Raw genomic sequence first — 14,995 nt, 5'->3', positions numbered from 1 at the left:
GTGTTGCTTAGGAACTTGAGTGACTCCACAGTGGAAACCATAGATCCATTGAAGGGGTGGGGTATGGATGTTGGTGTGTGTGTGTGGGGGGGGGGTTGTCTTGGTCCAAAATACTCATCACAGCAGACAGAGCAGGCAATTGCTTGCAAAAGTTTGTTTCCCAATTTCTCATAAGACAGATTAAACATGGAGCATGGAGATGCATACACGATGTACAGATAGCCACTCAGAATAGAATTAGATAGATTGTGTCCAGCTTAGTGTGAGTGGAGCATCTGAGGGTGAGAATATAGTTGATATGTGTATTGCGCCATTCCAAAACCAAAGGCCTATCCCAAAAACCACACTTGTGGTTTATGATTTTACTTAAGTGCACATTAATGTGAGCATCTGCACTCATTTCTGAATTAATTAAAATTGCTCAAAAGCTTGTTAAGACCATGTGTGGATATTTATTGTGGTACAGGTAGTTGCGGACGTTCTTGCAGTGTTAACATTCTTATTATCAATATTTCCGACACAGTTGGAACGCCACCAATGTATTTCACTGTCAGATATACACCGTGTGGACAGTGAGTGGACACAGTGTTTAAAAACTCCAGCAGCATTGCTGTGTCTGATCCACTCGTATCAGCACAACACACACTAACACAGCACCACCACATCGGCCTTACTGCAGTGCTGAGAATGATCCACCACCCAAATAGTACCTGCTCTGTGAGGGTCCATGGGGGTCCTGACCACTGAAGAACAGGGTAAAAGGGGGCTAACAAAGTATGCAGAGAAACAGATGGACTACAGTCAGTAATTGTAGAACTACAAAGTGCACCTACATAGTAAGTGGAGCTGATAAAATGGACAATGAGCATAGAAACAAGGAGGTGGTCATAATGTTATGTCTGATTGGTGTATATACTAAGCCCAATACTGCTTCAACCTAGATCCAACAGAAATAGGGAGGTGGACGATGGAAAATCAGTAGAACTTGGTTAAAAAAAGTAAGCCTTTAACACTGGCCTTATAGTTCAAATGCTAAACTGAAGAAGCAAAATTTGGACACCAAACATGGACTACATCTGGGTTAAGTGGGAAATAGTGTAGGCTGCATCAAATTAAGATGTCGTGAGACCATATCAAAAGCAAAAAACTTACGGGTCTTCCGGGTAAACCGTGACAGGTGTTATGCATACTATGCGTGCTAAAATAACGAACGTACTACGTACAGTGTACTATTTTGACATACTGTTTAGTATGTAGTATGCAGTTTTGAACACAGCCTTTTTTCCGTCGGCTGAGTTTATACTGACTGGCCCCTCCCCTTTAAGAGCCTTTACTCTGGAGCAGCTAATGGGTGAAGCTGCTCCCGGGAGAGCGGAGCCCGAGCGCCGTTTACGCGGCATCATGGCGGCGCCGCTCCGGCGGGACACTTTACCTGAGCACTGGTCGTACGGGGTGTGTCGAGACGGCAGGGTGTTTTTCATAGAGTGAGTGTTTTAACTAAAAAAAAAAAACAAACAGAAATGGCACCGCACGGCTCCGTGTGAGTGCCTCTATGTTCCAGGCTTTTTTCTTGCATCCGCTAACAGGTGGTTTGTTTCCCCGCCAGCGATGAAACGCGCAGCACTACTTGGCTCCATCCGCGGACCGGAGAACCGGTGAACTCCGGACACATGATACGCTCAGGTAGGTGGGAATGAAATGAAGCTGTGACTGAACGAGACGAAAGTTTTTTTGTAACATTATTGTTAATAATATCTCCTAAACGTGTGTCCTTCTCTTTCCGCACTAGACCTGCCGAAGGGCTGGGAGGAGGGTTTCACTAAAGAGGGAGCGAGCTTCTATATAGAGTAAGTGAACTTGGATTTGGAGAAGCTACTGAAGCTGCAGCAATGTCTGCGACCCCCCCACCTTCACGTCAGTTAACGTATGAACGTAGCTTTCGCACGTCTCAGCCCCGTTACCTCGAGGTTAGTAGGTGGGCTAATTCTGGCTCAGCTCATCCTCACTGGGCTTTAGAGAATTAATGTGTATTAGGCTAATGAGAGAAGTCTACGACTGAATCTACGACTGAATGGGTTAACGAAGCGTTGGGCTCATTTCTAGCGCTCTGTTTTGTTGCGCCCTGCTGTCGAAGTTCAAAGTCTGTGGCTGTGGTGAGTTTAGCTTACGACACGCCCACCTTGATTTTTATCGTTTAGATTTATAACGATATAGCCATAAATGTTAGACCCGAGCAGTAAAGTCCTTGTTTAGACCCTTATACTGTACTTAATGTTGTGTGTGACCAATTCAAACAAATGTAGCTACATACACTAGTATTATGCTAGTCTGTGAGGGATGCCTTTGCTGATAATGGTTACAATAAACGTTGCACGTAGGCTATATTGTTGACTGGTTGGTGATTCTGGCTCGGTTTCAGGTGTCTTGTCTAGTTTCTGCTTAGATTATTCGTAAATATATTTGAGTAGAGTTGGTGAAACATGGTGAAAACATCAGACAACGAAAACTGTTCATCGTGTGATTTGAAGTAGTATAAATCAATGAGGAGACTAAGCTGCAGTAAACTTTCGTTATGACTGGTATTTACAAAGGTCACTGTGCTTGGTTCTTGTCGCTGTGCTGCTGCAGGATGTTGCAGTACATATATGTTCGCATAGCTGACCCCTCGTTGACCCCTGCTTTTAGTAGTTACCTTTATGTGAATTGTTAATGTATGTACGTGAACACCTGCGTGCTTAAGACAATCCTCTCTGGCTCATGGTGGGCCACAGATGGGTCTCAGCCTCTCTGCAGTAGTGCTCTGAGCAACAGGGCGGGCTCAAATCCCTGGTACAAATAAGGAAAACTAGGGATAAACCTGGGAGGAATATGTGTCTGTTGCCCTGGGGTCTTAACTCCTGCCTAACTCCAGTTTTGAGGCATGATCCGGGCACTGAGCTGCGGATGGTACGTACTGCTTTAGTAGAAAATCAGGGCAGACTATGATCCATTTATACGTGGTAGACCTTCATCCAAAATCTTTTTCGCAAGTTTTTTCTTAAATTGTTAAAGGGCATGGAGCAATTTATATACAGTACAACTTTTGCTTTGAATGGTTGTTCTCCTGTTAATCAAACAGAAACATCCTGTTGCAAAATGTATTGCTTAATGTATTGAAGTTAAAGTCAATACTGCTAATGTGATGTCTGTTTGGATTAAAGGAACATGAGAAAACACAAATGAAGGACAGTGAGGTTGACAGTGCTTCATTTTCCTTGTTTGTTTGGTTATGAACACTGCGCCTCTGAACTGGGTGGCACCTGTTGGACTCACCTGACTAGCTTCACAGAGCTGCCTGGCTCTTTGGACCAGTGATGCAGTAGGGAGAGACCACACTGACCTGTTCTTGCTTTGGTCACAGCAAATGGCAGATGTTTTAGAAAAGTAAAGTTAGCAGTTAATCTGAATTAAGCACTGGCTGTTCACTTATAACATTCTGTAGACAGACACAGGCGTAGTGTGATCAGATGCAAATGATGTGGCTTAACTGCTCCACTGTCGTGCTCTGTGTACTTTTTGATAAAATGCTATTTATGAAACAAATTTGTAGACACCTCAGATTTTAGATTGTATAAAATACAGGATTGTTTCTTCGAAATGTGCTGCTACAGGCGAATGGTCGTCACACCAGACACTAATATGGGAATTCTTTTTCATGACCCGCTCCGTTTTTGGTTAACAAGGAACCAAATACATTTCAGTGACTATCTCTATTTAGAATAATACATAATACATAAATAATATGCCTCTGTGTTTATTTTGTTATTTCCCTTGTATTTTGAAACAGACCATACTGTGAACTACCTACCAGTGCCCAGTTGGCTCTTTATTAGGGGGAACTCACTGAGACTCGTGCTTCACTTCTAAATTTGCCTTGAATTCTACCTTCAAGGCAAGTTCAGAAATTAATATTTATATAAATAATTATAAACATACAAATTATACAGTTAAATCAGTCCAGTCATAAGGCATGTTAATAATGTGTTAGTAAGTGTTTAACAAATTAATTGTGTTTTGTAGGTCATATTCAGTGATATCCTAAAGCAGATATTGCTAACTGAGTACTGACTGTTAAGTTTATGCCAAACTGAATCAATATATTGATATAAATGGCTATTTATACGAAGTCTCTAGAACCACGATTAATCACAAGTGAGAAAAATGAGAGGGGAGAACAGCTCGGTCATGCATAAAACCGGCATTGAATTACGGTGGTACCACTAGGATAGACTTGAGCTTTCTGAATTTTAGGTTGGGCCGTGGATACGAATAATTAATTAAACGTTCTGTTATTTATAACAATATGTTTCTACACTGGCTACTCACACACATTTAGGCCCAATTCCATTTCACCCCTTGCCCCTACCACTTAGCCCTTAGCCCTCTGTTTTGCGTGTTCATGTCTAGGGGTAGGGTGTCCCAATTTTTGTTGAGATAGAGGGGTAGGGTGAAGTGTTAGGGCTACATGGCCCTCCAAACGGAGGTTTTTCAGAGGCACACTCCAAACGGAGTGTTACGAGAAAAAAAGAAAAACCGTCAAGATGACTGCGCGAGCGACCAAAAAAACACACAAATATAAGTATTTTCTATGTTAAAAAACACAATAACCATCATATTATCTTAGTTGAATGTCGTAACTCAGTTCCAAGGGGTTAGGGTGACACTCGAAAAACAAGGGGTAGGGGTCAAAAGAAGAAATGGGATTGGGCCTTAGCAAGCTAAAGATTCTCTACAGGGGGCACTTCTGGTTCTTCATAAGAGTGTTGCTCATTATTATTGACATGGAGTTCTTGTTTGTCTTCTGACTTTCCTCAAACAAGGCATAATGTTAACTCTCTTGCCTGAGCTTGTTTGTGTTTGTCCTGTATTTTGTCTGCATATTGGTAGGAAGATGTGTTTTCACACTTTTTTACATACATGTGATAATTGGAAAACTTGGAACAACAAACATGTTTGTTATTGCTCAGTGGTCAGTCATTGTTAAGCTTTGGTTGTTGCCTTTGAATTTAATTTTGGAACAAATGTGCCATTGTGTATTTAAATTACTGTAAGCACGTGTGTAGGTTAGTGTGTGTGTATTCACTCTCGGTGTCTACAAGAGCTGTGTTCAATCTTAATGCTTATGACAGCTGATTTTATGTATTATGGTTGTGGGACAGTCTTGTATTGTAGCCCGTTGTGATGTTTGAAAGATCTCTAGGCCCACGTCTGATTTTATGGATGCTGTGTTTGATCAGATTGGCTCTCTCCGGTGCACGAAAGTTTACGGAGGGAGTTGGGAGTGCACATAAGTGAATCTTTTGTGGTATTGTATTGAGATCATGTTGTATTGTTATGTAGGATATATAAGTAATGTATATCATATTCAGTGCATGCAGTCCACTCAACTGTGTAGCATTCTAAACAACATCTATAGGTACCCTTGCACAGTCAATCTGTTTTCTAGAACTAAGACTTGAAAGAAGCCCAAAAAATGGGAACACATCCTGCCCCTGACTGTACCATAATTTTCAAATACATTGTACAACACAAAACAGCACATTATAATATGAGGCTCTGTGTGTATGTCTTTTGTACATAATAAAAGACCAAATTTGGGCATGTCACCTCAAACAAGTTCAAGGCAATTTGAGCTCAGTTAACTTTTGGTTGTTTCCCTGACAAAACATTGCACTTTTTGAGCAAAATGGACACATAAAGAAACACACATGTCTCAAAACAAGGTGTAGATGGACACTGACCTTCTGTGCAACACAACAAAATGCAATTAATAAAGAACTGTTGTCAGTTGTGGTATAGTGACCTATTGTGTGCTTCTCCTCACCTCTTTTTTGGTTTGTTTGCCCCTCGTCATGATAAAGTTACCCACTCAACTGTGTAGCATCCAACAATAAGGAAGTAAACCAGGGAAGTGATCCGTTGGGTTTAGTAGATAATTAACTAGAATTGGCATCAAAGGTGAATTGTTTTCTCTGCTGGGGAATGTATCAACGACTACTTTGTGGTGCAGTGGTGTAGTTCAGCTTTCGTGTTCTGTGCACTAGTGCTGCTGTTCAAAAGTTTGAAATCACTGATTTCAATAATATAAAACCAATTTAGTTGCAGATACATGCATACAATTGTTCATATGTGTGAAACAGTTTGTAGAAACACCATTTACCATTAAATATGATTCTTGAAAAAAGAAATACCCTTTTTTACTATATGAAAAATACTTGCTTGTGTTTGAAAGAAACCCCTTACCCAAATGGGTTTATTTCATATTATGTTGATCGGTACTAGAGGAAGATAGGTAGGTTTGCCTGGGACACAAAGTTTCTCTGAAAATGAGATGGTGCTCTTTTTGGCTGTGCCATGATGAGGACCAACTGATTTGAAATTCTGGAATAATATCCTCTGCTTTCTAGATAATTTGCCTGTTGCATACATGTGGGCTGCGATTGATGCATTTATGGTAAGCATGCAACTGAGGCACACATAGGCCTACCTGAAACTGTCAGTGATTTATTTGGTGCTTTCAGAGTACCTTTTCTGTGTTTGGATTCTTTCCTTTTTATGGATTTTCTGGCCAGACTCTGGTGGGATGCAGGTGGGAGTCTCTATTTTCTCTTGAGGTTTGAAGTTTGAGAGCGACTGTCTGACTCACTGTTTGGATCCACTCATGCCGTCTGAATTTTAGATCAACCTCGGGCCTGACATGATTTATTTAACAGTTGAAAGGTAGCAAAAGCCATATATTTGAAAAAGAGAAGTAAAAAGCCACATAATAAAAATGTCACTTGACCAGTAATTAGCAGTTCATGTTCATGGAAATGGACAGTATATAATACAGTGTTCTGGCAATGGTGAAGTTGTACTAAATTGTTACCCTAAATTAGAAACAGTAATGGAATGACACACCACATTTGTTATTATTAGCCAAGTAATTAGGTTGATTATTATTTCTAGGTTCAGTTTTGGCAGAGGTGGTCTCTGAAAAGCATAGTGTTTAATTAGTGTTACTACATTTACACTACTTCACTGCCACTAGGTGTAAGGCTTTGACCGAAGTGTCATACTAAGTATCATTCTAACATTGTGACTATATCAGGAGAGGAAAGGATTACAAATCAGAAAATTTACGCCTTGTCCACATGTATCTGGACAATTTTCAAAAGTTAGCCTTGTTTCTCTGTTTTTCAAAATGCACCAACAGCATTTTCAGCATGAAAATGCCAAGATGGCTCAAAACTGCTCACATAAGCATGCTAGCCCAGTAGAGTGAGCATATGTATTGTGCAAAACAAAGAGTGCGACACTGATTTTCTAACAAAGTGATGGGACATGTTGCAGACATTAGGTTTATTCGACTTAATGTAGACCAACAGACTTCTGTAATTCAGTATCTCACACAGATTCAAAGTAAGATTTCTGCCAGAAAATAAAAGCTTAAAATGGAAAAACTATTGTGCCGGATGCTTATAAATGGGGTCTTGAGCTAATTATGTTGAAGGCTGATGATTAGCTCTTGCAGTCTCTCAGGTGAAGCCCAACTATCATCAAATCCCACAGAGTAATTTCCCAGCAACAATAGTACTGGTGAACATCACAGAGGTAATATTACAGATAATATTATTGATTGAACTGGAAAGTCTGTGCTGATGACTTTTGTCTGTAGCAACAAATAGAGTGTGTTTGGATAAATAATGTGTGTTTGGAGGTTTTTATTAAGCTGGAGGACAGCAATTTTTTATCTAGTTTTATTAGTCGCTTCACAAAGATGAGAAATTTCATTTTATTTCTTTCTCCGATAATGTACACTTCATTGTTAATTGGAAATCATAATGTAGTGTCCTTCTGTAATATGACATATTCAGAGTAGAACGCAATACTATGGATGATCTCTAAGCTAGGGGAGTGTTGGTGGGAGGGGAAGATTAAACATGTTACTAGTTAATATGCTGAAACATGATATTACTGGTTATTGTGCTAATGCATAGTGACATAATCAAAACTTAGATGATGTTTTAGAGGAAGGCAAAAATCACTACACTTTAATCAGTGATTATGGGAAAACAATAATTTTGTCTTTTAAATTGTTTGATATGATGAATTGTGCTGACCAGGGACATGAACTAACAAGGTTAACTAGGTCCACTTTGATTTCAAATTAGGAGCATGAATTGTTGCTGTGGTTGTTTGGGATTTTATAAATATTCATTTGCACACAGTAGCCTGCATGAGAGTAAAACTGAATTTATAGAGCTTTGTTTTTCCTAAGGTTAGACGGTGTAGTGGTGGATTTGGCATTTTGACTTAACATATTGAGTGGTAGTGTTAATGTTTTGTTATTCTGTTTTGTAGTTTCTACAATGCTGATTTATAGACTGAGTGTTGTGATCAATGTAGAATCACCATTAACATCTGATTTACACCAAGACTTAAGGTGAAGTTTGCTTATTCTATATTAGTTAAGTACTGTTAAGGAGTACTGTGGTAAGAAAAAATGATGCTGGTATTTAAAAATGATAACAGTATGTTAAAAACGAGTCAGTTTTCTATTTCACGTCTGAATGGCTAAATGAACTCATTCCACCCATTTATATTTTACAGTGGCTCACTCATTAGTGGCGTGGTTGATTTTATTTTAGGATATTTATTTTAGTAATTTTAATATTATACTCTGTAACATATAATTTAACATTTAACGCAAACATGATTAAACTTAAAATAATATTCTGTCACATTGTTGTTAGCTTTTTGCTGAACTGGTCAGCCTAATCTAATGAGTGCAGAGAATATAGAATGTAAACCAGTTAAATAGAGTTAAACAAACAGAGTTAAGCTCCAGTTTTTTTGTGTTTTGGTCAGCTAGTGAGCCGGTGTCTCCTACTGCAGTGTTTGAACAACACTTAGTGAACACCTCTGTCAATACATCATTATATTCTATATCTATGAAGTGAATAATATGACTAAAGATGTGCCAGGATGTGTGAGGGGGAATGAACGTTTAAAATTGCATGATCTCTTTCCCTTGTATTAAAGTAAACCGGTGTGTCTGGTCAAGAGTGTTTTTAAGAAATGACTAGTATATCACATGCTTTACTTTGTTTGGAGCATTTCACAGCTCTCAGAAGGGGCTGCAGTGCTCTCTAGCATGGGTTCTGCATTGTGTTAGAGTTGATTCCAAAAGAGTTGATTTCACAACTCCAACACATCTGGGAGTTGGTGTCAACACTCTGCCATGGACTCTTTGACTCTGTCGACTCTATGTTTTTTCATTGTAATTGGCTACGGGGACAGTTTGATAGAGGCGTGTTTTAAGCAGGAAACAGTTTGAGTAGCACAAGTTTGTTTAATTACCAGCCTTTATGATATGCTAACACTGCTCTCCATCTGCTGTAACGTTTTATAACAAAAACTCTTCATTTCTTTCATAATTAGGATTGCAGTGAACAGTAATTAGAAACTGAACGAGGAACGAAAAAAAACGAAAAAAGAAAATATTTTCTCACAGAACAGTGAAGAGCGTAAGAAGCTGAAATTGGCTTCCCTTCAGCTGCCTAATTACATGAAACAGACTATCTGATGGTAAGATTCAAACATTAGTCAGCTGTAATCATTTGTTAAGCTACATGATAAATGCTAGGTGCAATCTACAAATTTTCATCTATAATCTGGATGCTGGATGTCATTTGGATAGTGACGCAGTTTTATTGTTTTGGCTCTGTAGTCCAGCACTTTTGATTTGAAATGAAACAGTGAATCTGAGGTTAAAGTGCAGTCAGTCATCTTAACTGTACATCTGTATCAGGTGAATCATTTAGGAGTTACAACCCTTTTTACATGACCCATGTTTATGGGACAAATTTTCCTGGACAACTTACTTGCATCTGGAATCTGTGGCTGTGGCCTCATATCAGGCAAATCATAAGAATGATTACGGACTGTACTGTTTGGTTAAATGTCACACAAGCATCCAGTCCCGTGTCTAAAGATTTTATTGTCCTAAAACCTTCTGTTACTAGTGTATTGTTTTTGTTTTCAGCACATCAAGTACTGTTACTGCTAACATTTCCTTCAACAGCACTGCAGTTCCTTAACCCTGTACTGTATAGCTATGTTCAACTATTGCAACCCCTCTTGATGTAAAAAACTAGGTCACTTCCAAACAGCATAATCCAAACAGTACATCATACTGTACTTTATATTAATGTGTCTTCTTAATGACTGCAGCTAACTTCTGAGAGCCGTATTGCATATTTATATGTGCCCTGCGGGTTGTGTGAGTGGGAGAAATCCACTGAGCGCTATTGTCTGTTCATTTCGCTTCACAAGCAATGCTTCAGTAGATGGATTTGACTTGATTGCTGCTGTATAGAGAGTGAGTGAGAAATGTTAGACACTCTGCTCCTTTTTTCCTGATTGTAATAAAGGCCTCCTCGATCAGAACAATACTAAGTCTTGTTAAGAAGCGATGTGCTCCACATATACAGTACATTTTGTATGTACTGCACACAAATGTTGAATTTATTTGTTGTACTTGTCCGTATACGCACAGTATACCTTTAGTACAGGCCTGTGTACAGATATTTTGCTGGATAGGGGCTCAAGGGGAAAAAGGCATTATGAATGTGAATTTGAATTTAAATTTAATGAACTTAATTTACAGCATACTTTTATTAGAATTACAGTTTCCTAGAATAGTCTAATCATGTTTCAGAGTAAAGTCAAGATAGTGTAGAGTTTTTCCCAAGACAAAAATAGTGACTATACTGCCCAAACAGTGATATGAACCCCATGCAAGGCTATAATGTCATCCACTATGCTCTCTAATTGCTACTATTCTGAGGACCTATTTTTCACAATAAAATACTTGGTTACTGGCATTAGGTTGTTCAAAGTAAACATATTACGCAATGTGACATATTCTTAAAGAGATTTAGTGCTTTATTGGTGGGATTTCCAGCACTTTAGTCTTGCATCCATGAGGTCAGAGACGCCAGAATCTCCATTGGTGGTCGGTACTGCATCAGAGGATGTGCTCAAGAGCGATGAAGCAGAGCCGACCCACAAACTCTGCTCCAGGAGCAATGCAGAGCTAAGCCTCAATGAAACAGATCTTCAAGAGTGACTATATAAAGCACAATTATTAACAAACCAACCAGTAGTGCAGTTGAACAGTCTGAGGGCAAAATGGCAAAGGCTCAATCCCTACTGAGGTCTGTCTGGGTACATACCTGCTTCAGTGTATGAAGCACACCCTGACTATCCTTTAGAGGATGTGCTGACTCTAGTAACATTTCCATATGTTAACTCTTGTCCATGCATTTTTAAAAATAATGAAACCCATGTATGCCCCTATCAGCTGTGATGTCATCAACGTTTGGGCTTTGCCCGTTAGAGGTTTGCCTTGCCAATAGTGATTGATCACTCGCTATCAGGGCTCTGCAGGAGTTTTAATCATAACAAGCCTTTAGGATGCCTGCTTCATAGATAAGACAAGCTCAGGATCTCAGTCTTTCTCTGTCTCTCTCCATCTTTATTTTATCTATTTAGTTTTCCTCCTTTCCAGAGGATTGGAGACAGCCTTGTTCCATCTGGCAGTGAGTCATCCTCACCTCTCTGCCAGCTGTTCAGACTGCTTTGCCCTAACACACACTTAGCCCACTCTCTATTTTCTACACCTACATCACAAGAAATGTTTCTCTGAATTTCTTATTTTTGCTGTTATCATTTGTGAAAATGAAGAAAATAATTACTTATTTGCATAATCAAATTATTTGCAAGAAAATTTCTCTCTCAGAGCCGTGGAGATTTTGCTCCATGCTCCATTCTCACCACTACTAAAAACATGAACACATGCACGTACAGTGCTGTGCCAAAGTTAAAGATCATCCTTCATTTAAGTAATGTCAGCAATTAGTTACAAATTCATTTTTCAGTGTCAGATAAAAAGCAGATATATGCAAAAAAACTAATACAGTGCCTTGCAAAACTTACATGTATTTACCAATGTAATGTTTGCTGGTGAGGAAGCTATGTGCTAGCAGCTAGTGAACGTGAACAAAAAAAATATACATTTTCCCTGACTATGTACATGATTCAGAGTAACATGTGTGTGAATTCTCACTTTGTAAAGAGTTTGCCAAGTTAACACCACGTGGCTCTGAAGATTAGCGCTCTGAAGAACGTTAGCGCTATTAGCAAGTAAACGAGCAGCTAGAGAACAAGTTGTTTAGTACAGTAGCCAGTAATGCATGTGATACACCATCTCTTAGAATTTTTAGTGGAACTGAAGATTTTTTTCAAACGTGGTGCCATTTGTGGTAAATAGACATGAGGTCTTGGGTTTATTTGCTAAAAAAACAAGATGTTTTTGACCATTTGAGAGTTGTAGGAAAATAGTTGTTATTTAATAACTTGTTTTTATTTTCCTTTTAGTTTACTGTAATAACCATGATTCAGTGCACTGGAATGCATTTTTGAAATTAGCTTCTTTTCTTCTTTTCCTTTTCTTGGCTAACCTGGAAAAACTCTTTAGTGAAACTTTTTCATCATTGGCCCTCTGCATGGCTGTACATGACCACTTGTGGTCATCTGTATGGTCACCCATGAACATTCTGGTTTATTTGGTGCCTCATGCTGATGTTTATCACTGATTGTGGGCTGTGCTGTGGGCTCTGATGTATTCCGCTCTGCCTGGAGGTGGAGAGACAAAGGAGGGATTGAGGGGCAGATGAAGCTGGTGGCTAATGTTATGCTGCAGGATAACAGAAGGCGTTGGCTTCATCCCTCTTTGCTGCACCCCCCCCACCCAAACCCCTAGCACTGCAAACATTAGCACTGGCATCCGAGTGCAGCGTCAGAGGATCATGTGTCCTGTCCTGGCATAGTGATGTGGCCCAAGAGAAGGCTGCTAGGGACAGGTTCAGAAGTACTGCGGCTGTTGAAATGGGGAATTGCTGTGTGATTAGTTCCGAAGGGGATTCAGGTCATGAGATGGTTGTGGTCAGACGTAAGTTTGCGTGGCCACAGGAAGACAAGGCCTTCTTGAAGATAGACAGGTATTTGTCTTCAGCATTTTTCACCTGAAAAATACGTGATATTTAGTCGTTGTTTATTAGCATTGTGCTGTGTGAGAGCTTATTGGATACATTCAAGGCTTAAGCTTGTTGTGTGCCCCCTTCCTCTTTGCAGGTCCCAGCCTTAGTATAGCACATTCAGCGGTTTCTGGGCCCTGCTTCATTGGCCCAAAAGAAGGTGGACTGCAGGCAGCTGGCACATTTAGTGACAGAGTTTAGAATATTTCTTTAAAAGGAGTGGACAGATGACAGAATGTGTATTTTGGGAGGCAAATTCATACGTTGAGTGTTGCCTTGTAATTTTGAAAGGATATTATTCAGTATAATAATAGCTGGTTATTGAATATTTAGTGTAACATGCTTGAACTTAGCCTTGTTAGCCATACATTCTTTGAGATATGTAGAAGAAGGTTGTTTAAGTTAAGGAACAGGATTAAGATTTGAGTCTTAGGAGCGCCATGTGCCATCCATGGCTTGGAAACCTGAGAAAGTTCTCACTGGGAGGGAAGGACAGCAGGATCTTTTACTAATGGGCATACTAGCTGCTTGAGGGTCATAACCATGTTTAAAAGAGCTTGAAATTGAGCTGGACAGTATGGCAAAAATGTTAGGGGTTAAATTGGAATTTTTGAGGTGGGGGAGCCCTGTTTTTCTGTGGGTGTCAACAAATTGAGAACAGGATTGTTCAATTTATGTAGTGTTACATAGAGTAACCAGCACTAATATCATGACAATGTGATTAAAACTATTTCTGTTTCTGTCTCAATGACTCAATTAAATTACTTGTCTGTTTTGACATCAAAATTAATTTACCATTTTCAAATATTATAATTATCGAATATTACTGGGTGTTGGCTGCAGCTCTACTTGCTCCCTTAAGTAGCATCATCTGTGTACTTTGATGAGGCCCTATTTCTATACAAGTATGAGATGCTGCTGAGATGCGAGTGTTTTTTTTTTTACTTTAGCAATAATGTTCATGGTCCAGGGTTTGGCTACTGCTACTGCTACTCAAAGGTTGTGTGAGAGGGCAGTTTTCTGAAACAAGCGAGGCACAGCTGTTTGGATATGCTAAACAGAGTAAATGTTTACCCAGCCTGTAGCATGAAATCCTGTGACTTTTAGTGTAGTTTGCTATCTACAGAGCAATCATTATCCATTCACAATGTGTCATATCTCATGGACATTCACTTCAATCAAAAGCTCACTTATTATAGCAAGTGTCATTTGCTTCTACTTAATGTTGTAGTAGTTCAGTAATAACTAATATGTTTTACACCTGTATTATGGTGCATACAGTGTGAATACTTTTTAATGAAGAGTAATTACAACCCCAAAAACCCCCCAAAAAGTTGGCATGGGGCAACAAAATGCTGGTAAAGCTGTGTAATGCTTGAAAAAACACCTGGTGGTTGATTGGCAACAGGTCAGTAACATGATTGAGTATGAAAAAGCATGCCAGAGAGGCTGAGTCTTTCAGAAGTAAAGATGGGGAGGGGTTTACCACTCTGTGAAAAACTGCAGAGCAAACAGTGCAACAATTCAAGAATAACATTTCTCAACATAAAATAGCAAAGAACTTTTGCTTTTTTTTGCATCTACGGTACATAATATCATTAAAAGATTCAGAGAACCTGGAGAAATCTCTGTATGTAAGGGACAAGGCCAAAATCCAGTATTTGCTGGCAGTGATCTTTGGGCCCTGAGACGGCACTGCATTAAAAACGAACATGATACTGTAGTGGAAATCACTGCATGGGCTCAGAAAAACTTCTGAAAAACACTGTCTATAAAAACAGTTCATCGCTGCACCCACGAATGCTAATTAAAACTCTTAAACACAAAGAAGAAACCATATCTAAACAGGATCCAGAAATGCTGCCACCTTTTCT

The 14,995-nt window shown here is 39.3% G+C and overlaps 1 protein-coding gene across 8 annotated transcripts in view; it reads left to right on the top strand.

Annotated features, from left to right (window-relative positions):
• The first annotated feature begins 1,333 nt into the window (after nucleotides 1-1,333).
• Nucleotides 1,334-14,995, top strand: part of plekha7a (pleckstrin homology domain containing, family A member 7a) — a 98,824-nt gene continuing 85,162 nt past the window's right edge. For 4 of the 8 annotated variants that reach the window (XM_036561684.1, XM_036561685.1, XM_036561683.1 and 1 more), the window contains exons 1-3: nucleotides 1,334-1,484; nucleotides 1,607-1,683; nucleotides 1,790-1,847. In XM_036561684.1, the coding sequence (XP_036417577.1) occupies nucleotides 1,348-1,484; nucleotides 1,607-1,683; nucleotides 1,790-1,847 (272 nt within the window). In that variant the 5' untranslated portion in view covers nucleotides 1,334-1,347. Of the gene's footprint in view, nucleotides 1,485-1,606; nucleotides 1,684-1,789; nucleotides 1,848-1,970; nucleotides 2,154-2,865; nucleotides 2,947-12,884; nucleotides 13,086-14,995 lie in introns of those variants that run through there. The other 4 variants (XM_036561695.1, XM_036561691.1, XM_036561686.1 and 1 more) reach the window with 4 other exon arrangements.

The sequence above is a fragment of the Colossoma macropomum genome, unplaced genomic scaffold (assembly GCF_904425465.1).
Source record: "Colossoma macropomum unplaced genomic scaffold, Colossoma_macropomum, whole genome shotgun sequence".
Lineage (NCBI taxonomy): Eukaryota > Metazoa > Chordata > Actinopteri > Characiformes > Serrasalmidae > Colossoma > Colossoma macropomum.
Note: the sequence above shows the minus strand (reverse complement) of the source record. Positions and strands in the feature narration are given on the sequence as shown.